Here is a 22,481-nt window from a genome sequence, read left to right on the forward strand (position 1 = left end):
GTATGGGAGTTTGACCAGTCTGAAACTCGTCAAAAACTTGGTGGTCGGTTGACGCCAAAAGTTCAGGTCATCCTTTGTGGATAAAGAAGCACTCGAGCTTTTCGCCGTGACGTGGTTTCTTCTGCCGGGTTCCGTAGCGCGGGTCATACGACGCGACGCGGGCTTGCGTTACGTCACATCACACGGGGTACTCGTTCTCCGTATCTTTGAGCACGATGAGTGCCATGACCATGGCGTCCGCTGTGGCCGTGAAGGCCCAGCGCGTGGGGGGAGTTCGTCGCATTACCGCGAAGCTCGGTGGCGTTCAGCTGAACTCCAAGAGCGTCCAGATGCGCCGTGCGGGTACGTCTTCCGACCTTATCTCGACCGCAAAGCGAATCGGGACGTGATCTTGCGTGATCCGAAGACGTGATGCCACCGCTCAGACGGCCCGTCACGCGCGTTTCGCGGTCGCCGCGCCCACTTCGCCGACGCGCTTCGCTTCGTTTTTTCCGTCGCTACGACAGCGATAGGGTTTGTGATTTGCCGTGTAATTGACACCTTCCCGTTCCTCTCATCCATCAGGCGGCAGGAAGAGCATGGGTGTGTTCGCGGCCGGGCTCGACTTTGCCGAGCTCGAGCAGGCGGCGAGTGTTGACGAGGCGGACGAATGGACCCCCCCCGTGGTGCGTGAACCCCCGGCCGGACGTCGCCAGACCCAGATTTCTTTTACTCAAAACCACCATAGCCCTGAACCCTCAAGTGATTGGCGCTCCCGCCGCCGCCGCGCGTGGGCCCCGCTGTTCCGTCGCGAACATCCAGCTGACGCCTTCTTCCCACTCGTATTTTCGTTGACCCACAGCGCGCGACTCGCAAGGATGGCAAGAGCGCCAAGGAGGCGAGGCAGTCCAAGCGCTTCCGCAAGGCGCAGGCTGCGGTGCCCGGCCGCATGAACCCGGTTGAGCCTTCGGAGGCTGTCAAGCTCATGCTCGCCAACGCCACCGCCAAGTTCGCCGAGACCGCCGAGTGCCACATCCGCCTCAACATCGACCCCAAGTACAACGACCAGCAGCTCCGCGCCACCGTCGCCCTCCCCAAGGGCACCGGCAAGACTGTTCGCGTCGCCGTGCTCACCTCTGGCGACAACATCGCCGCGGCCAAGGCGGCGGGTGCCGACTTCGCGGGTGCGGACGATCTCGTGGAGGAGATCGCGGGTGGCATGATGGACTTTGACCTTCTCATCGCCTCCCCGGACATGATGCCCAAGGCTGCCAAGCTCGGTCGCGCTCTCGGTCCCAAGGGTCTCATGCCCAACCCCAAGGCTGGCACCGTCACCGCCGACGTCGCCACCGCCGTGGGTGAGTTCAAGGGTGGCAAGGTTGAGTTCCGCGCCGACAAGCAGGGCATCGTTCACGTTCCCTTCGGCAAGACCAACTTCAAGGACGCCGACCTCATTACCAACCTCGAGGCGGTTGTCGACGCCATCAACACTAACCGCCCCCCTGGTGCCAAGGGCATCTACTGGAAGAGCATGTACATCGCGTCCAGCATGGGCCCCTCCGTCCAGGTGGACTACTCTGTGATGCAGAAGTAAGTCAACCGCGGCGGACATTCTTTCATTGATACTTGGTTGGAGTGAATTTAGCGAGAGCGAGCGCCTCAGAGGCAAATGAAATGTGAATAACAGCGAAGTTAAAAACGACGACTCGAGACGCGCAGGTTCATTCAATAAAGGATTACTCATTAAATGGTGATAGTCGGTACAGCTGCTGAGCGAGCGTGCGCGCGCGTCGCAATCCAAGCTGCGGATCGCGAGGTACACAACTCTTAAGAACAAAGGGGCGCTCCAGCGGTTGGGGGCCCTGTTGTTCGGCGACAATGCATGCATAATATTGCTGTTTGCGTAGTGTATAACACCGCTGTCTCTGGACTTTCGGGGAGTGGTGATATGTTACTTGTACAGAGGCGTTGAGCATTCAACGCCGCAGACACCTTCCCGAACCAGAGAGCAAACGGTGTTGATGAATGAGGGATTTGGGCTGCCACGCTAGAAAAGGCTGTAGTTGCCTTTTGCGGGCTGCTCCATCAGGGTCGCGGGCAGCTTTGACTCATCCCCCGAGCCGAAGGAAGAGCCAATGGTGCCACCGTTCACTGAAAGTCCCGAAGTGAGCTTCGCGGGGATACCGTTGTTGTTGCTGACGTGTTCTGGCAGTATGTCGAGGCTGAGGCTCTGGCGCGGCGAACCCCGGTTCAGCACCCCAGACCTGTCCTCGGACCACATCCCGCCGTAGCCCCCGCCAATCCCGTCCAGGCTCAGCCGGGATCGACCGACGCCGACGTCTCCCATCGAGGTCCTGCGGCTTCCCGGGTCAAACGAGGTCCTGCGGCTGGCGAGCGGGCTGCCGCCTTCGCCGTCGAAGCTCCAGAGACCGCCGGTTGAACTGAGGCTACCGCCGTTGGCCAAGCCGTTGCTGCTGCCGTTGCCATTGATGGGATAGCCACCGTTGATGTGCCCGTTGCCGTTGCCATTGATGGGATAGCCGCCGTTGGTGTGACCGTTGCCGTTCACCCCGTGCCTGAGATCCGCGCCGAGATCCAGGCTTGACCTTCCGTTGATGATGGAATTGAACACCTCCATCTTGGCAGCGCCGTTTGCCAGCGTGCTCATAGCGCCGATGTCGACGCTGGCGCGCCTCGCCGCGTCGAAGCCCCCATTCGTGTGGTCGTTGCCATGGCCATTGAGATGTCCGTTTCCGTTAATGTAGCCGTTCAGCTTAGAATGATCTCCGAGCGATCGGCTGAGCAGCCCCGGGGCGGGGACTCCGTTGTTGCCCTGCTGCTGTTGCTGCTGCTGAAGCTGCTGAAGTTGCTGCTGAATGGCCACCCACTGGCCGGTCGTATCAGCGCCATTCGCCTTGTTCTGCTGCTGCTGGAGCTGTGCGGACTGTATGGCGAGCAGGGAGGCGATGTTACCCGCGCCGCTGGGGGAACCACCTGCCGCGGCGAGCAGTGCCGCCGCCGCCGCCGCCGCTGACGTGTTCCCGCCCAGCGGCGAAGACACCCCGTTCGGGGTGCCGTTCCAGCTGTGAAACCCGTTACCGTTGGCCGCGAGGAGCGCGGCGGCGGTGGTGGGGTCCAGACTTGCGAGCAGCTGCGCGTCGTAGCTGTTGTGACCGTCGAAGGAGCCGGAGCGCTGGACGTTGACTGGCAGGCTCATGGCTCGCTGCAGCGCGTTGATGCCGTCAACCTGGGGCATGAGCAGTTGCTGGCCACCGAGCGCGGCGAAGGTGGCGGCGCTGACACCGACAGCGGCGGCAGCCTGAGCGGCGGCGAGTTCCGCGGCGGTGCCGTGATAGAATCGGCAACTGTGGAGGACGGGGAACGCTCGAGGGTCAGCCGGGGCCACAGGATTGGAAAAAAAAGTGCGCGCGGTGGGGTGGTTCGTTGGAACTCCCGGCGGGTGAGGTGAGGTTTGATCGGGGCTGTGCGGGCTGACCTTGCGCGGAAGCACCTTCCGTTCTGGAAGTCGCGACATATGGGCTGATTCGCCTGCGCTGCGGGTTGCGAGCCGTCCTGGCTGCTGTGCGCGTAGCGGCAGTTATCGCGAAAGCATGCACCCTGTTGGAGGGGGTGAGGCGAGCGGGGGGTTGCGATTTGCGTCAGAAACGTGGTCCGGTGTGGGTCGCGGGTGAAAAAGGGATCCTGGAACCCTCCCACGCCTCCTCGACACCCGGTCTGTCAATGCGTCGACGACCGATCGGGGGCGGCGGATGCGGCTCTCCACGCAGAGCACGATGGACGATCGGGACGCGATCTCACCTTAAGGAAATCCCTGCACACCTCCGGCCTGCCCGCTGCGGCTGCCATGGCTGCGGCTGCCACGTTGCTCACGGTCGGCGTGGACGAGGGCGATGGACCCGCGCCGCGACAACCCCCTCAGAGCCGATGTGAGCCTCGGCAGAGAGCCGCTCCAGGGGCTGGAAAGGACGTGAGGAGGAGCGTGCCGATCCAGACGCGATTTCTCTTCGGCCGGTCGGACCGCGGCGTGGACGCGACCGCGCCTGAGCGCCAAATTCCTCTTACCCTCAACCCGGTCTGGGGGAGCTTTTTCACCGAAGTTGCAGGGAGAACCCGCTCAAAAGCGCGCCTGAGTGGCTCGTTGATTGGTCGTTTGTAGACCCTGAGACCACGGAGACCACGAAAATTTCACGAGCGAGAGGGGGGAAGACAGGCTAGCAGAACATGTTTTTGCGGCGCTTTCCTGACCGTGGTCTGGAAGTCCAATTCCGAAATTGCAGATTTCCTTTTGGACCACTTCTGATAGATCTGACAGCTCACCTTTCTCGATCGCCCTGATTTCAATTCCGCATCGCATGGCCACCCGCAATCGGCCACGTCATCTTGCGCTGAAGGTTCGGGAGATTTTTCCTAATATGAATAACTCCAAGACGCGGACAGAGTATTCGGTATGAGTAAAACTGGTTACCCTCGTATTAAAAGAGAGACTGGTAATAGTCAGTCTCATTCACTGTGAAACCGGCCCTATTATGGGCGGGTTGTTGTCGCGGCCTAATATGACCGCGACGGCGAGAGCGAAGCTATTACAGCGCGTGGCCTGATAAATGGCCGTGGCCTAATAGTATTAGTGGCCTTCTCGTGGTACATGCGTACGTGCGTGGTGGCGCGGTGCGTCTCGTTCTTAGGCTTCCTGGTTTGCGACGCCCATGCTGCGGAGCTTGGCGTCGACGTCGTCAGCCTCACCGTGGAAGATGACATCGCCGTTGTCTTCGCGGCGGCAGACGACCTCGCCGATGGAGGGGTCGAAGCCGCACTTAACGGGGCGAGGGAGGAGGTTGGACTTGGGGCTCATCGGAGTGTTGCGGCGCTGGAGGTTGCCGGAGCTCCCAAAGCTGCCGTTGCGCGTGAGGCTTGAGCTGGAGGAGGTGCGCCCAAAGTTGGTGGCGCCGCGGAGCGAGTTGCCGCGGCTCTTGCTCTGTTCGAGCTGCACGGCGAGCGCACGCTCGAGGGAGTCGAAGGGGTTGACCTCTTCCGGCTGCCTGGCCTCGATCTTGAGCCTGGCGAGCTCGTCTGTCGCGGCGCCGGCGCGCCACCTGGCAAACTCGCTGAGCTGCTCGTGCAGGTTGTTGGGCGTCGCGTCGCCCCTCATCTCGGGATGGGACAGCTCGGGAGTCGCGGAGCCGCGATGGGATCCGAGGCGGGCCATCGCCCGCGGGCGCCTCTTCGCCTCCATGGCGGCGCAGGCGGTGTCGCGGTAGTTGATGATGGGCACGTAATGGCGCGGCGCATCCAGCTCGCGGAGCCCGGCTCGGAGCGCGGCGCTCGGTCGGCGCGACGCCTCCATCGCGCCGTAGGCGGTATCGATCGCGGCGGCGCCGAGCTTGTTCGCCTCAAACGCGATGTGCACGGGAGTGGGCTGCTTGACCACGACGCCCGAGCGCACCGCGGCCACGGGGCGGCGGGCGCGCTCCATCGCAAAGTACGCAGTCTCCGCGACGGGGACGGAAGCCACCGTCGCCGGGACGGTTCGCGCGGGCGCGGGGTTGAGGTTGGTGGAGCGGCGCGCGGCGTGGGGGCGGCGCTCGGCTTCCATCGTGTAGTACTCGGTGTCGGACATGCCGAGGACGGGAACGTCTGCGGGAGTGGGGGGAGGCGGAGGGTGGTCTGGTCAGCATCTGGTCAGCATAGGCGGGACGAGCACACGAAAAAAACCGACGCGTAAAAAAAAAGCACGTGGGTGCTGGCCAACCAGCGCCAAGCGGGAAATAACGGTATTTTCACAGCTCCGGATGGTGTAATCTGGGGCGGATAAGGTCCGGCGTTCGAGCGCCCGCGGGTTCGACGTGGTGAGCGGCGAAATCCGCGCGATGCGCCGATGACGGCGTGTCGCGAGCGGCGATTTTCGCTCGTCGCGGGCGCGCTCGTCGCCAAACGCCGGTTCGCGAGGTGAAAAAAGTCGCGCAATTCACTCACCGTGGTGTTCGGCGTTGCGAGTGACGAGGCCGAGGCGAAGCGCGGCCGCGTGGCGGCGTTCGCGCTCAATTTGGTGAACAAGAAGCTCAGACTCTTTAACTGCGATATGGAGGGGTGATGTCAGCGTCGGATACGAGGTTTCGGACGCGAATGCAGCGAGGCGCCGTGAGAACACCGGGCGCCGGCGGAGGCCGCGGGGAAAAACTGCCTGCCACGTAAGATCTCATGTGGCGTAGGTTGCCGCGCGGAAAGGTGGGGGGTTACGCGCGCGCGGGGGTTCAACTCACCCTTGGGGACGATAATAGAGCCCTTGGGAGCTGCCTGGGTGAGACCGAGGCGCCTGGCCGCTTGAGGTCGGCGTTGAAGCTCCAGAAGTTGAGCGGGAAGCAGTTGCGCGGCCATCACGTGAAGGTTGCCGAAAAAGCGTTTGTTTGCGGAGGCCGAAAGTTGTTGTTCGCGGGATGCGCGAGTGCGTGCGTGTGAGCGGAGGTCTGTGCGGGGTAGCAGGGGGTTGTCTTGACGCGAGATATGCGACAAGACTCCGTGGATACGACGGGTGTGCCCTTGCTTCGTGTGCTTTGAAGTGACGAAACGAGGCATGACAAAGGAACTTTCTAAAATATTCGCCGAGTCAGCCACATCGATCTTTCCGAGAGGGGGGGGGAAATCAGACTGCCCACCGTAGACTGCAAGCTCCTCGAATATTCCTTCGAATCTCAAAAGAAGGATTTTCCGAGGCTGATTTCCCGCCCAGCTGTGGTGGGCAACCGCGTGCCGCCATCGCGAAAATGCGGCATTTCGCCCCGTGGCACGAAAATCTTCGCCACCATTTCAAGGTCAACGCCGACAGCTGTAACGCGCTGCGAGCGCCGGGGTGATGGCAGCCAGCGCTGGGGATGAGACCGCGCATGGGCGAGAGCTGAGGTTCCCCCGGGACAGCGCCACCCCGAGCGCGAGCGGGAGGATCGCCGCCGAGGTGCTCGCCGCCGAGCGCGCGGCGGTGCTCGCGTCCCTCGGACGACCGCGCTCCTCTTCGACCCCTCGGGCACCTCCGGCGGTCTCCGCCTCCGTGCTGCGAGCCGCGCTCACGTCGTCGGCGAAAAAGTCCGAGTCTGCGACGAGGAATGCGAATGTAGGGTCGGTCGGCGCATCTCTCGCGTCGGTCGTGAGCCCTGGGGGCGGGGCGAACGCGGCGATGATGAGCGCCGAGCTCTGGGCGATTTCTCGCACTCCGCCCACCGCGGCCCGTCGCACCCTCGGATACCGCGAGCTGGGTACGAAAGAGGTGTCGTCACACGACTCGGCACCGTCGACGGAGGCGACGACGGAGGCGCGACGTAGGATTGCGGCGCTGTCGGAAGCCGCGGCAGCGGCGGTGGAGGATGGGTTGAGACGACTGGCGGCGGCGCGAGGAGCACGGGAGGGCGGCGACGGCGACGACGGGAGGAACGCGAGGACCGAGGGGAACGAGGGTTCCACGGCGCGAGAGCTCACGTCCATGTTGGACGGCGTGGCGTCCGGAGCGGAGAGCTCGAGCGCGCGCGGCGAGGGCGACGAGGCGGCCGGGACGATAAAGGCGGTTGCGAGCGCCTCCGCGCGGGGGGATAGCCCTGAAGCACCCGGTCCGTCCGCGTGGGAGGCGGACAAGGAGAACAGGTGCGACCCTGAACTCAAGTGGTCCGCTGAGGACGCCGCGAAGGTCCACGCGGCGAGGGCGGCTGCTGAAAGGGCGGAGGCTGCCGAGCGCGCGGTGTTGGAGCAGGAGCGCCTGGCGCGGGAAAAGATGACGATGTCGCTCCGCGAATTGCTCGACGCGCGCGTGAGCCTGGCGGCGGCTACGGCGAGATCGGTGGCCGAGACGGCGGCGTCATCAGCAGTATTTGCTGCCGCGGAGGTTGCCGCGCTGAAGGTTACCCTGAACAGCGCGAGAAGCAAAGGGAACCCGGATGACCCAACGTCCGAGGCTCTCGCGGAATTCATGAGGAAACCGCTGCCGGAGATGAGGCGCGTGTTTCGCATCGATGGCACTTCGTAGTAGATGGATGTGTTACAAAAGCATCATTTAGGTTCTTCGATGATGCCCTTGGCCGCCAATCGCGCGCGTCGCGACGGTCGACCGACCTTGCGCTTGGGTTTCTCCCCGTCGACAGGTTTTCGCTTCCCAGGGCTTGCGACGTCCTTGGCACTTTTGTCCTTAGTCCCAATGGCCCGGCCCTCGTGCGCGGCCATCTTCCTCACCATCACGGTCATGGTCTCCTTGGGGGCTAGAGAGGCCAGCGGCGCGTCGGAGTCGGAGTTGTCGTCGTCGGGCGATGAGAAACCTCCGCCGTCGCCGGTGCCGATAGCCGCCTGAAGCCGAGCCACGAGGTCAGCCTTGAGACCCTTCAGGTCCAGGCCCCTGCTCTTCAGCTCCTCCTTCAGCTTCACCACGGTCATCTTGCTGAGATCGTCGGGGAGACCCGAATCGCCGTTTGATGCGGTCGGCTTCGCGGTCGGCTTCTTCTTCTCCTTCTCCGGCTTCTTCGCCTCAGAGCCGACGACCATCTTCACGGACTTTTGGGGTAGGCCCAGCGCGTCGGTGCCGTTTGCCCCTCGCAACGACTTGAACGCCATGTTGCACTTCTCCACAGACTCGAACTCCACATACGCCGAGGTCATGGCCTTGCTCGCCGGGTCCTTCTTGGTCTTCGGTCCCAGGAACTTGCCCTTGACCGCCACGATGGACCCGACGTGGTCCACGCCGATGGTCCCGTTGACCTTGGAGAACATCCCCTTGATGTCGTCCACATCGGTGCCGCGCGGTATGCGGTGGACGAAGAGCTTGACGAGGTCCTTCGGGTCCACCTTGTGCTCAGGGGGCTCGAGTTCGCCTGTGGGTCCGTTCTTGGCCTCCCACTTGGCCAGCTCCAGTGCCATCTTCGCGTCCTCGACGCTGTCGTGCGTGCCCTCCGCTCGCATAGACTCGTCCAGCAGGCGCTTGCACAGATCTGCGAGACCTGGCGTGGACCGCGGCAGGTTCTTGTAGGAGAACAGCATGGCGGTGTCGATCACCGGGAGGTGGTCGAACTTGAGCGCTCGCAGGTCATGCACCAGCCCGTGGCCCACCAGGATGGTCTGGGGCTTCACGAACTCCCTCAGCTTGGCCTGGACGTCGGCGAGCGTGGTGGTTATTCCCTTGAAATCCTTCGCCGTGAGGCCGGTGATGGTTGTCTTGTAGTCGACGATCTTGCCCGGGGGCTTGACCAGGGTCTTGAGCAGCACGATGCCCTTCTCGTTCACCACGGATACGCCGACGAGCGCCCGAGGGTCCTGGTCCGTCTCGCACATCTCGCAGTCCACGCCGAGCATCTCCGGCGGCGTGCCCTTCTCCTGGCACCACCGCGGGGGCCTCTGCTTCTTACTCCTCGCCCAGTGCTCGTTGTAGGACGGCAGCTTGGCGTACTGCTCCTCATAGTTGGCGTGCGATGCGGTGCGGCCGACGAGTGACCAGGGACCTGTCTTTGGCCGCTCGTGTTCGTTCTGGTCGTTCTGCCAGCGCGTCCACTCGTCCCTGCGCTGGGCCCAACGCGACCAGCCGAGATGGCGACGGGCGACGGGGGCCCACTTACCCTCGCCCTTGCCGGCGACGAGGTGGAGCACGAAATCGGACAGGGTGCTCCACTCGTGCTTTGCAGGATCGAGCTTGGTCTTCATCGCTCCCTTCTGCGTCGCTTTGAGCCATGCCTTGAAGTCGCCCTGCGGGAAGGGTTCGGGGATGTGGATGACTCAGCCGTTTGTTGAGGGGAACCAACTTTTTGCCGCCGGGAAATGTCGCTCCTCACCTTGTCGCCCTCGGCTCCTTTGGCGACGAGCTCCTTCACCAGTCGGACGAGGCACTCTTTGTCCGCCTCGGTGAATTCGACCTCGATCGTCTGCTCTCTTTTCTGTCCCATGGTTTGCTTGTTGCTTGTTGCGCAGAACGCAACTGCCAGAACGAGAAAAACGGACAGTTCCTAAGATTCACAGCAAGCTGGCAAGTTTTTCTCGGAACGTCGGAAATGGGGAGTCCGGTCCACAGTCCGTCCTTCACGACCACCCCAGGGTTCGAGCGACGGGTGGGGTTTTAGGACGGGGACGGCAACGCAAACCGTATTTCGAGGCCAACGGGCGTGAGCGACGGGAGGGCCGTCATGCCTCTCAGCGCCGATGATCTCACCGGCTACACGGCCTGCCTCGTCTCGTCCTTCATGTTTGGCTCCAATTTCGTCCCCGTCAAGAGGGTGTATACCGGCGACGGTATGTTCTTCACGCTCATGATGACCGCGGCGGTGTTCTACGAGGGCTGTTTTATCCAGCTTTGGCAGGGGAATCCCAAATTCGAGCCCGTGGCTATGCTCGGAGGCGCGCTTTGGGCGACGGGGAACATCACGGTCGTGCCGATCGTGAAAACCATCGGCCTCGGCATAGGCCTCCTGGTCTGGGGTTTGGTCAGCATGCTCGTGGGCTGGGCGAGCGGCCATTTCGGCATCTTTGGCGTGGAGCCGGACCCCCCGTTGGGCGCACCCTGGCTCAACTACCTCGGGGTCGCGCTCGCCACCGCGTCCCTCGGCGTGTACGCGAAGATCAAGTCGCAGGTTGCGGAGGGTTCCGGTTCGAGCTCCGGCCCGCCGCGAGGGGGGGACGGGTCCGGCGTCCGCGCGCCCCTCCTCCCGGAGTCGACGCCGCTCGTCTCGGACGACGGAGAAAGGGGGGCGGGGCAAGATACGTCCGACGTTTCCCGTCTGTCCGACGTTTCCCTGGACTCGGCGCCCGACGAGTGGGGAGGCGCGGGGCCGGGGCGACGCGCTCGAACCTCCGAGCGTCAAGCGTCGTCTCCGTCTCCGCCCAATGACAGCGCCCGGAACAGGTTCGCGTTCGGTTTCACGCTGTCGGTCGTCGCCGGTTGCTTCTACGGCGTCAACTTTAACCCGCCCCAGCACGTCATCGACGAGGCCAGGCGCGAGACGTCCAACCCGGTCCACAGCCGCGAGTCGCTGGACTACGTCTTCTCGCACTTTTGCGGCATCTTCCTCGCGACGTTGGTGTACTTTGGGGTGTACTGTGTCATCAAGCGGGCCAAGGGGCAGAGGCCCCAGATGCCAAACTGCGTGGCCCCCGCGATGGTGTCGGGCTTGATGTGGGGCGCGGGTGAGATCAGCTGGTTCGTCGCAAACTCCAAGCTGAGCTTCTCGGTGACGTTTCCCATAATCAGCTCGATCCCGGGGGTCGTGGGCGCGCTGTGGGCGGTGCTGGTGTTCGGGGAGATCAAGGGGAGGGACAACTACGTGTTGCTCGTGGTGTCGGGGGTCATGCGACTGTTCGCCGTCGTGCTCATCGCCCTGTCCAAAAACGGACTGTAAACACTCAGGGCGAAACCGCCCATACTGCCATATTTTGCTAGACCTAAATCCTATGTGTTCTACGAGTCGGGGACCCCGTTACTTCTTCTTCGCCCGTTTGCCCTCGCCCTTCTTGGGCGTGACCTTTCCGCGACGCGCCAGACGCTCGATCTTGAGCTTCCTCCTCTCCACCTCGGGGTCCACGAAGAGCGGATCGATGTCCTTCCCGATGGGCCTCTGGTACCAGCTCATGATCTTGGGCCCCGCGAGGTTCTTGCGCAGCTCCTTGCGCCCGCTCTGCAGCCCGTTGCCGATGTGCGTGCCGAAGATGCGCGATGCAGCCTGCGCGACCTTCTGGGCGCGCGAGAGGGTCGACATCTTCCTGTGCGCTCCTCCTATCTGACGGGAAGCACCTCCGAGAAAAGAGAGAATAATGCGGCGAGTCGACACACACAGCACAAGTTCCAGGTCACATGTGAATCACCTCTTGGAAGGAACGAATAGACGTGGGAGACGGGAGCACTCCAGGTCACTCCAGGTGACGTCACTGCGCCGACCGCAACGAGTACAGCAGCAAACATGGCCGAAGAAGAAGATAAGAAGGGTGAGGACAAGGGCGACCACATCAACCTGAAGGTCAAGGATCAGGTGAGAGCCGCGAGCGACGGGACTCGCGCCGATCGTCAAAAAACACGCGCGATCAAAAAACCCGCGTCATCTTTTTGAAATCTGAAGCTGAGACGTCGCGTGCCCCTTTCGCAGGACAACTCGGAGGTGCACTTCAAGGTCAGGCAGACCACCAAGTTTGAGAAGGTACGTTCCGCGCCAGATCCCCCCGTCGCAACCTCCTGGGCGAGCCTCCCCCGCCCCCCCGCGCGGTTCGCTTCCTTCAGACCTATTTTCTCGTTCCCGCCGTATTTTCGCGCGCTGAACCCCTCGCCCTCCCTCCGCCTCGCAGATCTTCACGGCTTTCTGCTCCCGCAAGTCGCTTCAGCCGGGTGCCGTGCGTTTCCTCTTCGATGGACAGCGCATCAACCCCACCCAGACCCCCCAGGATGTGAGTAGCGCTCGAGTTGTTCCCCCAAAACCAGACAGGTGCACCCCCTGGTTGGGGGGGTGCCCATATTCTCACCTCGCTTCTCGCGCCCCTGCCCTTCGCCTGACGCACGACCCCTACCCTCTACCAACCCGCAGCTGGACATGGAGGACGGCGATTCCATCGACGCGATGATGGAGCAGGTCGGCGGCTGCTAAAACCCAATATAGATTCTGAGAGACAGCACGGGTGGTTTTTCGGTGCAGACGGAGCATTTTGTGATAAAACGCAAGCACGACAAGCGACAACAAGCGAGATGGCCGCGACGCGATGACATCATCCAAACGCGCCGCTCGCACGTTTCTAAAATCATATCGTTAAATCCCGTTGGCTAACTTTTAGCTGAATTCCGCCTGGTCCGTCCGGGGCCGGACCGCCTGCCGCATTCGGAATACGTCCATGGCGGGCGGGCGCTGCGAAGCCGCGGTGAGGGGAGCGCCCCGCGCCGGTGCTTTCGCGCCAACACCCGCGTCGGCAGCCTTGCGCTTCTTCCCGCCGCCGCCGCCGCCGAGACTCGCGTTGAAAGCATCCACGATCGCCTGACCCCCCTCCGCCGTGAAGTCCGAGTTTATCAGCGTGTCCATCACCGCGTCCACCGCGGATGGCGCCACCGACGGCAAGTTCACCGCGGGAAGCCGCGACGCGAACGACCCGAGCTCCCGGGGGAGGTGGGCGAACCGGGGGTTCACCACACCGGTGACCATTGGATCGGGCGGAGGGAGTGGCGTCATGCTGGGCGCCCCCCCGGACGATTTCACCCCCTTGGACCTGCCCGAGGGCGGCGGCGGGGGCAGACGGGGCGGCGGCGGAGGAGTCGGTACTCCCCCCGCTCGAGCCGCCCCCGGGTTTGAGCCGGGTTTCGCCAGGTCGACTCCGATGCGGGCGAAGTGGCGCATGTGTTCCTCGGACGCGGGTTTGAGGTTGAAGATCGAGTGTCGGCCCAGGAGCGCGGTGATTAGCTCCGGCGCGCCGTCGACGGCGTCCGGGCCGCGCACCGCCTCCCGCCGGCGTCGCTCAACCCCCGTCATGGTCTCCATGGTCCCGTGCGCGTGCTCAAAGGCGACGAACATGTCCCAGAACTCCTTCTCCGCCGCGGATTTACCCTCCTTATCCGTTCCGCCCAGTCCCGCGGCGACCGCGGACGCCTCCCCCGCCGCCGCCGTCGCGCGTTCGAAGAGAACCCTCGCGTTGGCCACGTCGTTGCAACCGACGAGAAAATCGGCATACTGCGCCACATACGCCGGCTGGGAGATGAACGACTTGAGGCCGAGCTCGAAGACGTTCCTGGCCACCTTGTCGTTCTTATCGTAGCGCCACTCCAGCAGCGCCGCGGCGACGAAGGTCTCCCAGCGCTTTCCCGGCGCCTTGCGCACGCGCATGAAAGCCTTTCTTGCCTCATCCCGGCCCTGCATCCTCCGCACGCATCGCATGTACTCGATGGATACGAGCAGCGTCGCGTCGTCCATGGGCGGATGCGCGTATTTGAAGTCTTCCGCGCCGTCCGTATTCGCAGCAGCCGCGTCAGCCGCGCACTTATTTTCGTACTCGCCGAGCACGGCATCGTAAACCGCCGCCGCCGCCGCCGCGTCGCCCCGAGCCTCGACGAGGTCGGCGGCGGCGAGGTGCACCAGCAGGCAATCCGGCAGCGCGTCCCTCGCCCGCTGCAGCACAGCCTTCGCCTCCTCGTGGTCGATGATCTCTTGCCACGCGGCAAACTCAAGCCAGATGTCTGGGAAATTCCACAGGGACATGAGTGCCTGGTCGTAGGCGAGCGCCACCCTCGCCACCAGCTGCGGATGCGCCATCTCGCCAGCCTCTGTGTTTGGCGCTAGTTTCTGCGGGTTGGACCTCTCCCACGCGATCATGGCGCGCCACGCCTTGGCCTGGGCGTCCGGGCTCTTATCATCCTTGGACGTGCCGGGCGGCCCCGCCAGTCCGCCGACGACGAGCTGGTCGTGGAGCTTTTTGCGCTCCTTCAGCGCCGCCCTCGCCACGTCAACCTGGGGCTTGACCTCGGCGAGGAGCGGCTTGGCGAGCGCCGCGCTGATCCCGTGCTCGAAGGCGTCGTACTCGCGGTAAAGCGCGTCTATGGAATTCGTTGGGACGGATATCGCGCGCTGGTACGCGCGTCTCACCTCCTGCATGCGCGCGGACTCCGCCTGCTCCGCCTTGGCGTCTGGGCACACGTGCGCGGGGTCCGCCGCCTTGAGAAAGGTGACGTAGTCGAGCCACAGGGGACCGCTCTCGACGTCCTCGCCAACGGTGTCCACGGTGTACTCGAAGGCGGCCTTGATGGCCTGGACGCCCTCCTCGGTGGCCGCGTCGTTGGTCTTCTCCATGTACTTGGTGTAGCTGCGCCACAGGATCGCGGACGGGCACGAGAGGAGGCACCGACTGAAGATGGCCTTAACCGCCTCGTCGTCCCTGTTTCCCCCGGTGTCGCCCGCGATCTCGGCCTCGGCGTAGGCCCTCCACACCCTGCTCGCGGTCGGGTGCGCGGCGAGGACCTCCTCGAACAGCGATCTACCCTCGGGAACCCCGCGCGTCTGGGCGTCGGTGAAGATCACCTCCCACGCGTCCAGATCGTGGCGGTTGGCTTGAATTCTAGCGCGCGCGCGATCCAGCTTGGCGGAGCTGACGGGCGGGAGGGGCGCCGCCGAGGGAAGCGAGACGGGCTCAGAGGCGACAGCATCAACATCCGCGGCGTCCGGCATGATCTCTTGGGCGGGCCCCGGTTCCCCCCCTTCAGCCCCGGCGGGATCCCCGGGTTCGAAAACCTCGGAATCGTTCGTCGGCGCGGGATCGATCGTCGGCGAAGCTTCGAGCACCTCCTCCACCTGGGCGGGAGCGGCGTCCGCGGGAGCGCCCTCATCGACGGGCGCCTCCACGGCGGGGGCGTCTTCGCCCTCGGCGGCGGGGGTTCCGACAGCGGGCTCGGCACCGCCGCCCTCTTCCGCGCTCCGCGCCTCTTCCAATCGCGCCACGAGCTCATCCTTGATACCCTCGGTGCTCAGCCCGCGCTGCTCCAGCAGCTCCTTGAGCTCGGCCACGCGCAGGCGTTTCAGCAGCCTGTGCTCGATGAGAGGCTCCACCATCGTGCGTCGATACCTCCCGTGCGCGACGACCTTGTGAAGAGACACTAGATCTATCGGCGATCTTTTGGTTAGTCTATAATTACAAATCGGTGACTGCAGCATGGCTCTCACTCGTCGTCCCCAGACCCTTCCTCCACGTCCTCGAGTTTCGCGCTCCTCTTCTTCTCCTTCGGCTCCCTCCTCATCGGCCTCGCCCCCGTGCACTCGTGATCCTTCATCACCGCGCATGTCGGGAACGTCTCCCTGCACCTGTCGCACTTCACAGTCCCCTTGCCGCTGGCCAGCACCCGATTGATTTGCCCCACGTCGTGCTCGCCCCCCAGGTGCTCGATGAGCTGGGCCATGTTGTCGAAGCGCGCGGCGCACATCGCGCACGAGCAGTCGTACCTCACCTCGAACTCCTGCGTCATCGGTGCCTTGTCCGCCGGTCCGTCCAGGTACCCCTTCTTCACCAGCTTCGTTTTGTACTTGGCATCCCAGAGCTCCCTGTGCTCCTGAACCAGCGCCAGCGGGTGGAGGAAGGAGTGGCACACGATGTCCCCGAAGTTGCCCGGGATGATCATGTTGCTGCTGGTGATGTTAAGGTCCTTGCGGATGAGCCTCCTCTGCCTCGCGCCGTGGATGGCGGTGGGAACCTGGCCCAACACGAGCACGCCGTTGCCGATCATGTTGAGGGGCCACGGGGCGAGGGCGTACGTGAGCGCAGCCGCGAGGCAGCCTCCTCCGATGAGCCCCGCGTGCATCTGGCACTCCTTCTGGCCGGCGTGGTCCTCGTTGCAGCACACGTACTGTCTCTCGAGCAGCGTGCACGCCTCGACCCGCCCGCCCGTCTGGACCATCGCCGCGTTCGAGCCGAGGACCGCGCACGGGCACAACACCGACGCGACGAACGTGCTGGTGCCTCCCGCGCAGCAGTTGCAAATGAGGTGGTCGAACTGGTCCTTGACCTTGGGCGCCTGCATGGCCTGGGCCTTGGGGGCGCTGTACTTGGACGGCATGACGTCCGGGCGGTGCCCTGCGAAGCTCGGGAGCTGTCAAATCCCTCTCGTCGGGAGTTGTGCGCCGGGTGAGGAGCGCCAGGGGGTGTTGTGTTGAATCCACTCGGCTGAGCAAGCGGCGACCGACACGGCTCGCGTGCTTTTGGTAACGAAGCCGGAAGAGAGCAAAATAATCTACGAAGGCGACACCGTCGGTTCATCTCTCCAAGACTACACGGCTACCTGGGGCCCGCGCGCTCGGGCTCGTCCTCGATCTCCGATAGCTCGACGAAATTCCTGTTCATCGTCCGCCCTTCCGCGTCGCCCCACATGGGTATCCCCAACCTCTGCCGCTCGCGCCACCGAAACACCTCCGCTATACACGTCGCCAGGAGAACCATCCACACCCACGCGATGTACGCCGAGTTTGCAGCCTTGCCACCCTTCGGCGCGCCCCAAACGTTCATCGCCGCCTCCGTCCCGGTGTCCATCGCGACGATGGACAGCATGAGCGCGGCCCACGCCAGGAACCGGTGCACCTTCTCCCACCGACGGCGCTCCTTCGACTTGTCCTCGCCGGGGCCCGGAGCGGGCGGCCGGGTGAACGCGTTGAGGGGCTGGTTGATACCCAGCAGCAGCGTCGCCGCGCCCCAGTACGCGTGCGCCGATCGGAGGTGCATGCCGTCCCCGAGCTCCTCCTCCACGGCGGAGTAGGAGAGCAAGCCGCCGATGAGCGCCAATACCAGGCCGATCGAGTTGAGCCAGACGTGCAACTTGAACCACCCCCGGCGAATCGTCTCCACCGCGTCGCTCCTCGAGGGCGGCGCCCCGGGCGGGGATCTCGCGTACCTCGCGGAGAAGATACCGAACGGGATCATGACCGCCCACGCCGCGGCCATGAACCACCCGTGCGCCACGAACTTACCGTTCATCCCCTCGTCGCCGTCCACCGACGCCGAGCCCGACGCGGGCGGCCCGGGGGGAGCGCCCGCCGGGGTCGACCCGCGCGGCGGGAGGTTCTCGTTCGCCACGAAACTGGCCGCGTTGTTCCGGAACCCGCCGTGCTTACCCGTCGCGGTGGTCACCTTGAAACTGACCGTCTCCGCCGTCTCCGGGGCGGTCCACACGAGCAGCGTGGTGCGCCAGCTCTCTCGAAGGTTGTACCGCGCGCCGCCGCAGCCGGTGCCGGCTCCGTAGTTTGTCCTGCCGTCGTCGTGGGACCCGAGCTCGCGGAAGATGCCGGCGGTGGCGGTGATGAGGAACTCGCCGGGGTCGGGTATCGTGACGACCAACGTGTGACGCGCGCCGGGCTTGTACTCGGCCGCGTTGATTGCCCAACTCCCTGGGATGGTCCTGTCTGGGACCATCTCGTCGTCCGTTGGCTGCTCCGCGGCGTAGTACATGGCGAACGTGATGTCGTTGTCCACCACGGGCGCGTCGTGTGCTGCGCGCTTCACGGTTGGATGCGCATCTTCGCCGCATAGACTTGACTCCACCAGGCTCGGGTGCGCCACGGCCGTGCGCGCGGGAAAGCAGATCGCGAACAAGGCGGCGAACGCGGTGAGATCGGTCGATGTCACCCCCGAGCGGCGGCGAGGCACTCTGCGTGAAGGCATCATCGAGCCGACCCTGTCCTTAGCGAGCGGATCGCCGTCTCACGTCCCGAGAGGGACCTGACCCCTGATCACGGGGATCCCGTGCGCGCGGCGGGTGTGGCTCGCGACGACCAACAGTCGCTGACGACGGCTTGAAAGTTAACCCGGCACACGCCAAGCCAGGACGGCACGCTTATCTGGAAGTGCCACGTCGCCCGGTCTCACAACAGCCTGCACGATGGCTTGTATGCGGCACCAAGTCGGTGGCATCCTCGCCACCGATGCGATTGGGATGCACCAACGCCGATACGCGAGTCGCGCGGCATCTCGCCCCCGAGTCACCACGCCGGGAGCGGCTGCGATCGCCGCGCGTCGGGTCCTCTCCACACCCGCCAAGCGTCGTGTGGCGGTGGTTGTCGAGGCCAAGCCAGATACCGTGGAGGCGGCGCGCGCGAGGCTCGACGCCATCCGCGAGGAGGACGAGTTACCCGTGGAGGATCCCGGCGAGCGCGGCGGCTTCGACATGTTCTCTGGCGGCACCTACCTTCCCGAGGTGCTCGCCATCTGGGAGTCCTCCAACGCTTTCTTCTTCCCTCGGGTCATCCTCGTCGGCTGCACCGCGCTCGGCCTGGCGGGTAGCCTGCCCCAGTCCATCGGCGGGCTCTTCCGCGGCGACGAGGACGGTGTCGTGGTGCTCCTCCAAAACCTACTCTTCTTCGCCATCTCCGCGGGGTTCACCGCGGTGGACGTGAAGCAGAGGAGGCAGGCCCTGGACCGCCTGCAGCGCGAGCTGGCGCTGGGAGGCATGCAGGTGATCCAGCGCGACAAGTTCAGGAACGAGCGGGTGTTCCCGCTGGAGAGCCTCAGACAGGCGGCCAGGGTGGCGGTGGTGTACGGCGACGCCGACAAGGTGGCGAGGGACCTCGCCGCGGCCACGCCGTTTCGCAGGAGGCTCGAGCAGAGCAGGATCTTGGTGGTCCCGGTGGTGGAGCGGAGAGCGGCTCGCGACGGCGAGGAGCGCAGCGCGGTCGCGGACGTGGGCCCCGGCCGTTGGGAGCTTCTCAAGGATGTCGTGCTCGCGTGGCCCGGGGCTGGTGCGGGCCGATGGCTGGCGTGGCCGACCCGTAACGACGCCTGGGCCGGGTACTTCCGGAGGCTCCTCGCGAACGCTGGAGCCGACGCGACACAAGGCGGATACGTCACGTTGGGGGTGACCGGGCAGGTGAGGGGATCCGGCGTCGGTAGCCCCACGTGGGACGTGCTCCTGTCGACGTTTCCGCGCAACAGGCCGGGGAACAAGGCGGACGCGGAGGCGGAGAAGGCGTGGAAAAACGCCACCGTCGACTCCACCGTCGGCGACCTCGGCGCGGTGACGGGTGACGACGCCGGCAGGCTGAAGGACATACGGGGCGAGGGCGCGGCTCGACCCATCGGAACCACCCTCGAGCTACCTACGGAAGGTCCCGCCGGGGAGGTTCTGAGGGTTCACAACGCGTTTTACGACGCGCTGGGCCGCGGCGACGAGGCTCGCATGGCGGAGGTTTGGCGCCCCGCGGTTCGGGTCAAGGGTGAGGGGGAGGAAAACGCCATCGACCGCTTCGTGTCGCGCGGCGCGGTGCTCGACGGTTGGGGGACGGTGCTCCGGCCCGACCGGCGGCCGGAGGGTCTCAAGCTCTCCGACGTGGACGTGACGGTGGAGAGGGATCAGGCGACGGTGACGGTACTTGAGACGGTTGCCAACGGAGCGACGCTGCTCGCCACGCAGAGCTTCGAGAAGGTGGATGGCGACTGGGTGCTCAAGAGCCACTACACCATCCCTTACGGCAAGGATACCGTCGCGAAGATCGCGCTGAGATGCGACGAGAGGGGGTGCGTGGCGGTGCCGTCCAAGGCCGTGGCATCCCAGTGAACCTGTTAGGCTAGCTAGCTGACTACCTTCGTAAAAGAAAACGACATTTGCTAATTCACATCACACCTCGTCGCTCAGAATCTTCTCACGCTGTGTCCGCATCAGCCACCCCATGTAGTGCAGGTTGTGCTCGGTGGCGAGCGTCCACATCATCGGCTCTTTTGCTTTGTCTAGGTGATGTAAGTAGGACACCGTGTGATGTCTGCATAGTCTGCATGCACACTCCCAGCAAGGAGGCTCGTGCAGCGTCGAGTTCTCACTCCTTCTAATGTTCAATCGGCCACGAGTTCGTGTTAGGAGCGTGCCGTGACGAGCGCTCCGGGTGGGGAATGTGGAATCGAATGTGTCCACGCCGTGCGGAATGGATCCCAGTATTGATCCAACATCGCCGATGCCCAACAGATGGTTCGGCCTGTCCTTCGGTAGCTGTGGCATCAGATGACCGAGCAGCTCGACCAGCTCCGCGGTATCCTTGCCCAGGCTACCCCCGATGGCAAACCCGTCGAAAGGTAGTGACGTGAGGTACTCAACGCTCATCCGCCGCAGGTCCCTGTCTACCCCGCCGTGGATCACCGCGTACATGGCCTGCTGGCGGACGTCCCGCAGGTGCGCCTTCAGGCTCCGCGCCTCCCACCTGTGGCTGAGATACACGCTCCTCTCCAAAACCGCCCGGTCGATGTGGTAGGGCGGAAGCTCGTCGAGCGGGATGATGATATCAGCGCCGAGGCTCTTCTGCGCCTCGACGCTGGACTCCGGGGTGAGCACCACGCGCGACCCGTCCCTGTAACTCTTGAACAGGACCCCGTCTTCATCCAACCTTACGAGAAGCCCGGCCGCGTCTTTGTGCTTGCTCGGCCTGCGCGATTTCATCTCCTCCCCGTCTTTTTCCCCCGCGTGCGCCAGCGAGAACACCTGGAAACCCCCGCTGTCGGTGATGATGGGCGCGTCGCGTCCGATGAACTCGTGCAGTCCACCCGCCGACGCCACCAGGTCCGGCCCGGGCTGCAGCAGCAGATGATACGTGTTGGCGAACATCAGGTCCAAGCCGGCGGCCGCGAGCTCCTGGTGCGGGACCGCCTTCAACGCGCCGTTCGTGCCCACCGCGACGTACCCCGGGGTCTCGATGACGCCGTGAGGGGTGTGGATGCGCCCGACCCTCGCGGCGGATTTCTTCGACTGGTGGATGAGCTCGTACCGGAAGAAGTCGCGGGGCTCGTACGGCGGGAACTCGCTCGCGGGCGGCGGCGGCGTCAGCGGATCGATCGGGGTTGAACCCTTGCGACGTCGTCGCTCGGTCTGATTCGGTGCGGAAGACGTCGAGGGGCGCTCATCGTCGTCCGAAGGGCTCGACGAGAAGGGACGTGAATGCAGGAAGAAGGGATGTGAATGCAGCCACGCCGAGGTTCGATCAACGATTCGCTGAACTGCCGACCGCGCACGGGCCGCGGCGCGCATCTACACCACACGGCGATACGGAATCGCGTCGGACCCGCGCGCGGCGTTATGACTCCCCACAAACGCGCGGCTCGTTCTGTGTTTCAGATACCAGGTTTGGGTTTACAACAAAAACTAACACTACATCACCAGCTGCCGACATTCTCCATCGATGCCCATGGCTCCTTCGACTCGAGAGGCTCCCCCTTCTGGAGCAGCTCGACGCTGATGCCGTCGGGACTCTTCACGAACGCCATCTTCCCGTCCCTGGGCGGCCTGTTGATCACGATACCCTTCGCCTGCAGAGACTCGCAAAGCGCATAGATGTCGTCCGTGGCGTATGCAAGATGGCCCATGCTCCTCGAGGGGGGGGCGAAGTCTTCTCCGCCCCAGTTGTACGTGAGCTCGATCTCGGGAGCGCCGGGTGCGGACGCCATGAACACCAACGTGAACTTACCGCTCTCCGACTCCTTACGGCGAGTCTCCTGGAGCCCGAGAGCCTTGAAAAAGTCCATCGTTGCGTCGAGGTCGTTCACCTGCCAGACGGGGCGGATGGAGAGAAACGATCTGTTCAGAGAGGAGTGACGTCACGATGGGGACCCCGACGGCGCCTCCTGGGGAGTTTAATCGGAGCTCGTTCGGAGCGGATTCGTGCATCGAGATTCTCGGGTACGATACGCACCCGGAGCATGGTGTGCAGGAAGGTGAGGTCACCATCCTTGGGCAGGCTGTTGTAGGTATCGCTCGGAAGATACGACGAGACCGATTTCTGGGCCATAGCAGCGGAGGTTACAGTCGACGGGCGACGGGTCAAGGGGCGACGGGTCAAGGTTCGGCGGGTCAAGGGGCGGCAGAGCGCGGCGGAGAGGGAGCGACTGTGAGTCAGCGACACACGAGCGGCGGCGACAGACATCTGCTGTCCTTCACGGAGGAGAGGCGGGCTGCGCTCTCGAGGGTGGCGGGGCGGATCTCGCGAAACGACGGCACCTGCGTGAAAAAATCTGCTGATCGCGCTGCCCGCCGAGTCCTGTGTTCCGTTTGAAAATTT

At 64.3% G+C, this 22,481-nt stretch overlaps 13 protein-coding genes across 13 annotated transcripts; 4 read left to right on the forward strand and 9 right to left on the reverse strand.

Annotated features, from left to right (window-relative positions):
• The first annotated feature begins 162 nt into the window (after positions 1-162).
• Positions 163-1,680, forward strand: MICPUN_90540 (predicted protein). Its single transcript, XM_002501358.1, has 3 exons — positions 163-342; positions 565-665; positions 842-1,680. The coding sequence occupies exons 1-3, from the start codon at positions 216-218 to the stop codon at positions 1,571-1,573; spliced, it is 960 nt and encodes a 319-aa protein (XP_002501404.1). The 5' UTR covers positions 163-215; the 3' UTR covers positions 1,574-1,680.
• Positions 1,681-2,026: 346 nt separating this feature from the next.
• On the reverse strand, positions 2,027-3,846 carry MICPUN_57898 (predicted protein; the record flags this gene model as incomplete). Its single annotated transcript, XM_002501739.1, has 3 exons — positions 2,027-3,344; positions 3,476-3,714; positions 3,799-3,846. The coding sequence occupies 3 exons, from the start codon at positions 3,844-3,846 to the stop codon at positions 2,027-2,029; spliced, it is 1,605 nt and encodes a 534-aa protein (XP_002501785.1).
• A 603-nt stretch (positions 3,847-4,449) lies between these two features.
• On the reverse strand, positions 4,450-6,011 carry MICPUN_108109 (predicted protein). The gene has a single exon (XM_002501740.1). It carries the CDS (start codon positions 5,612-5,614, stop codon positions 4,679-4,681), a length of 936 nt encoding a protein of 311 aa, XP_002501786.1. The 5' UTR covers positions 5,615-6,011; the 3' UTR covers positions 4,450-4,678.
• A 1,239-nt stretch (positions 6,012-7,250) lies between these two features.
• On the reverse strand, positions 7,251-9,902 carry MICPUN_57902 (predicted protein; the record flags this gene model as incomplete). Its single annotated transcript, XM_002501741.1, has 2 exons — positions 7,251-9,705; positions 9,792-9,902. The coding sequence occupies 2 exons, from the start codon at positions 9,900-9,902 to the stop codon at positions 8,029-8,031; spliced, it is 1,788 nt and encodes a 595-aa protein (XP_002501787.1). The 3' UTR covers positions 7,251-8,028.
• A 134-nt stretch (positions 9,903-10,036) lies between these two features.
• Positions 10,037-11,408, forward strand: MICPUN_108110 (Drug/Metabolite transporter superfamily). Its single transcript, XM_002501359.1, has one exon. It carries the CDS (start codon positions 10,140-10,142, stop codon positions 11,346-11,348), a length of 1,209 nt encoding a protein of 402 aa, XP_002501405.1. The 5' UTR covers positions 10,037-10,139; the 3' UTR covers positions 11,349-11,408.
• Positions 11,409-11,426: 18 nt separating this feature from the next.
• MICPUN_57904 (predicted protein) lies at positions 11,427-11,705 on the reverse strand (the record flags this gene model as incomplete). Its single annotated transcript, XM_002501742.1, has 1 exon — positions 11,427-11,705. The coding sequence occupies one exon, from the start codon at positions 11,703-11,705 to the stop codon at positions 11,427-11,429; it is 279 nt and encodes a 92-aa protein (XP_002501788.1).
• Positions 11,706-11,869: 164 nt separating this feature from the next.
• Positions 11,870-12,674, forward strand: MICPUN_93989 (predicted protein). The gene is made up of 4 exons (XM_002501360.1): positions 11,870-11,975; positions 12,090-12,140; positions 12,286-12,384; positions 12,522-12,674. Exons 1-4 carry the CDS (start codon positions 11,907-11,909, stop codon positions 12,579-12,581), a joined length of 279 nt encoding a protein of 92 aa, XP_002501406.1. The 5' UTR covers positions 11,870-11,906; the 3' UTR covers positions 12,582-12,674.
• An 87-nt stretch (positions 12,675-12,761) lies between these two features.
• On the reverse strand, positions 12,762-15,518 carry MICPUN_57906 (pre-mrna 3'-end processing protein; the record flags this gene model as incomplete). Its single annotated transcript, XM_002501743.1, has 1 exon — positions 12,762-15,518. One exon carries the CDS (start codon positions 15,516-15,518, stop codon positions 12,762-12,764), a length of 2,757 nt encoding a protein of 918 aa, XP_002501789.1.
• Positions 15,519-15,625: 107 nt separating this feature from the next.
• Positions 15,626-16,516, reverse strand: MICPUN_100080 (predicted protein; the record flags this gene model as incomplete). The annotated part of the gene is made up of 1 exon (XM_002501744.1): positions 15,626-16,516. One exon carries the CDS (start codon positions 16,514-16,516, stop codon positions 15,626-15,628), a length of 891 nt encoding a protein of 296 aa, XP_002501790.1.
• Positions 16,517-16,697: 181 nt separating this feature from the next.
• MICPUN_108112 (predicted protein) lies at positions 16,698-17,906 on the reverse strand. Its single transcript, XM_002501745.1, has one exon. It carries the CDS (start codon positions 17,896-17,898, stop codon positions 16,735-16,737), a length of 1,164 nt encoding a protein of 387 aa, XP_002501791.1. The 5' UTR covers positions 17,899-17,906; the 3' UTR covers positions 16,698-16,734.
• A 422-nt stretch (positions 17,907-18,328) lies between these two features.
• MICPUN_52819 (predicted protein) lies at positions 18,329-19,999 on the forward strand (the record flags this gene model as incomplete). The annotated part of the gene is made up of 1 exon (XM_002501361.1): positions 18,329-19,999. The coding sequence occupies one exon, from the start codon at positions 18,329-18,331 to the stop codon at positions 19,997-19,999; it is 1,671 nt and encodes a 556-aa protein (XP_002501407.1).
• Positions 20,000-20,059: 60 nt separating this feature from the next.
• On the reverse strand, positions 20,060-21,454 carry MICPUN_57910 (predicted protein; the record flags this gene model as incomplete). The annotated part of the gene is made up of 1 exon (XM_002501746.1): positions 20,060-21,454. One exon carries the CDS (start codon positions 21,452-21,454, stop codon positions 20,060-20,062), a length of 1,395 nt encoding a protein of 464 aa, XP_002501792.1.
• Positions 21,455-21,538: 84 nt separating this feature from the next.
• MICPUN_96336 (lactoylglutathione lyase) lies at positions 21,539-22,382 on the reverse strand. The gene is made up of 2 exons (XM_002501747.1): positions 22,116-22,382; positions 21,539-21,969 (listed from the first exon to the last, which is right to left on the reverse strand). The coding sequence occupies exons 1-2, from the start codon at positions 22,209-22,211 to the stop codon at positions 21,580-21,582; spliced, it is 486 nt and encodes a 161-aa protein (XP_002501793.1). The 5' UTR covers positions 22,212-22,382; the 3' UTR covers positions 21,539-21,579.
• Positions 22,383-22,481: the final 99 nt, after the last annotated feature.

This window comes from Micromonas commoda, chromosome 4, assembly GCF_000090985.2.
Source record: "Micromonas commoda chromosome 4, complete sequence".
Taxonomy (NCBI): Eukaryota; Viridiplantae; Chlorophyta; class Mamiellophyceae; order Mamiellales; family Mamiellaceae; genus Micromonas; species Micromonas commoda.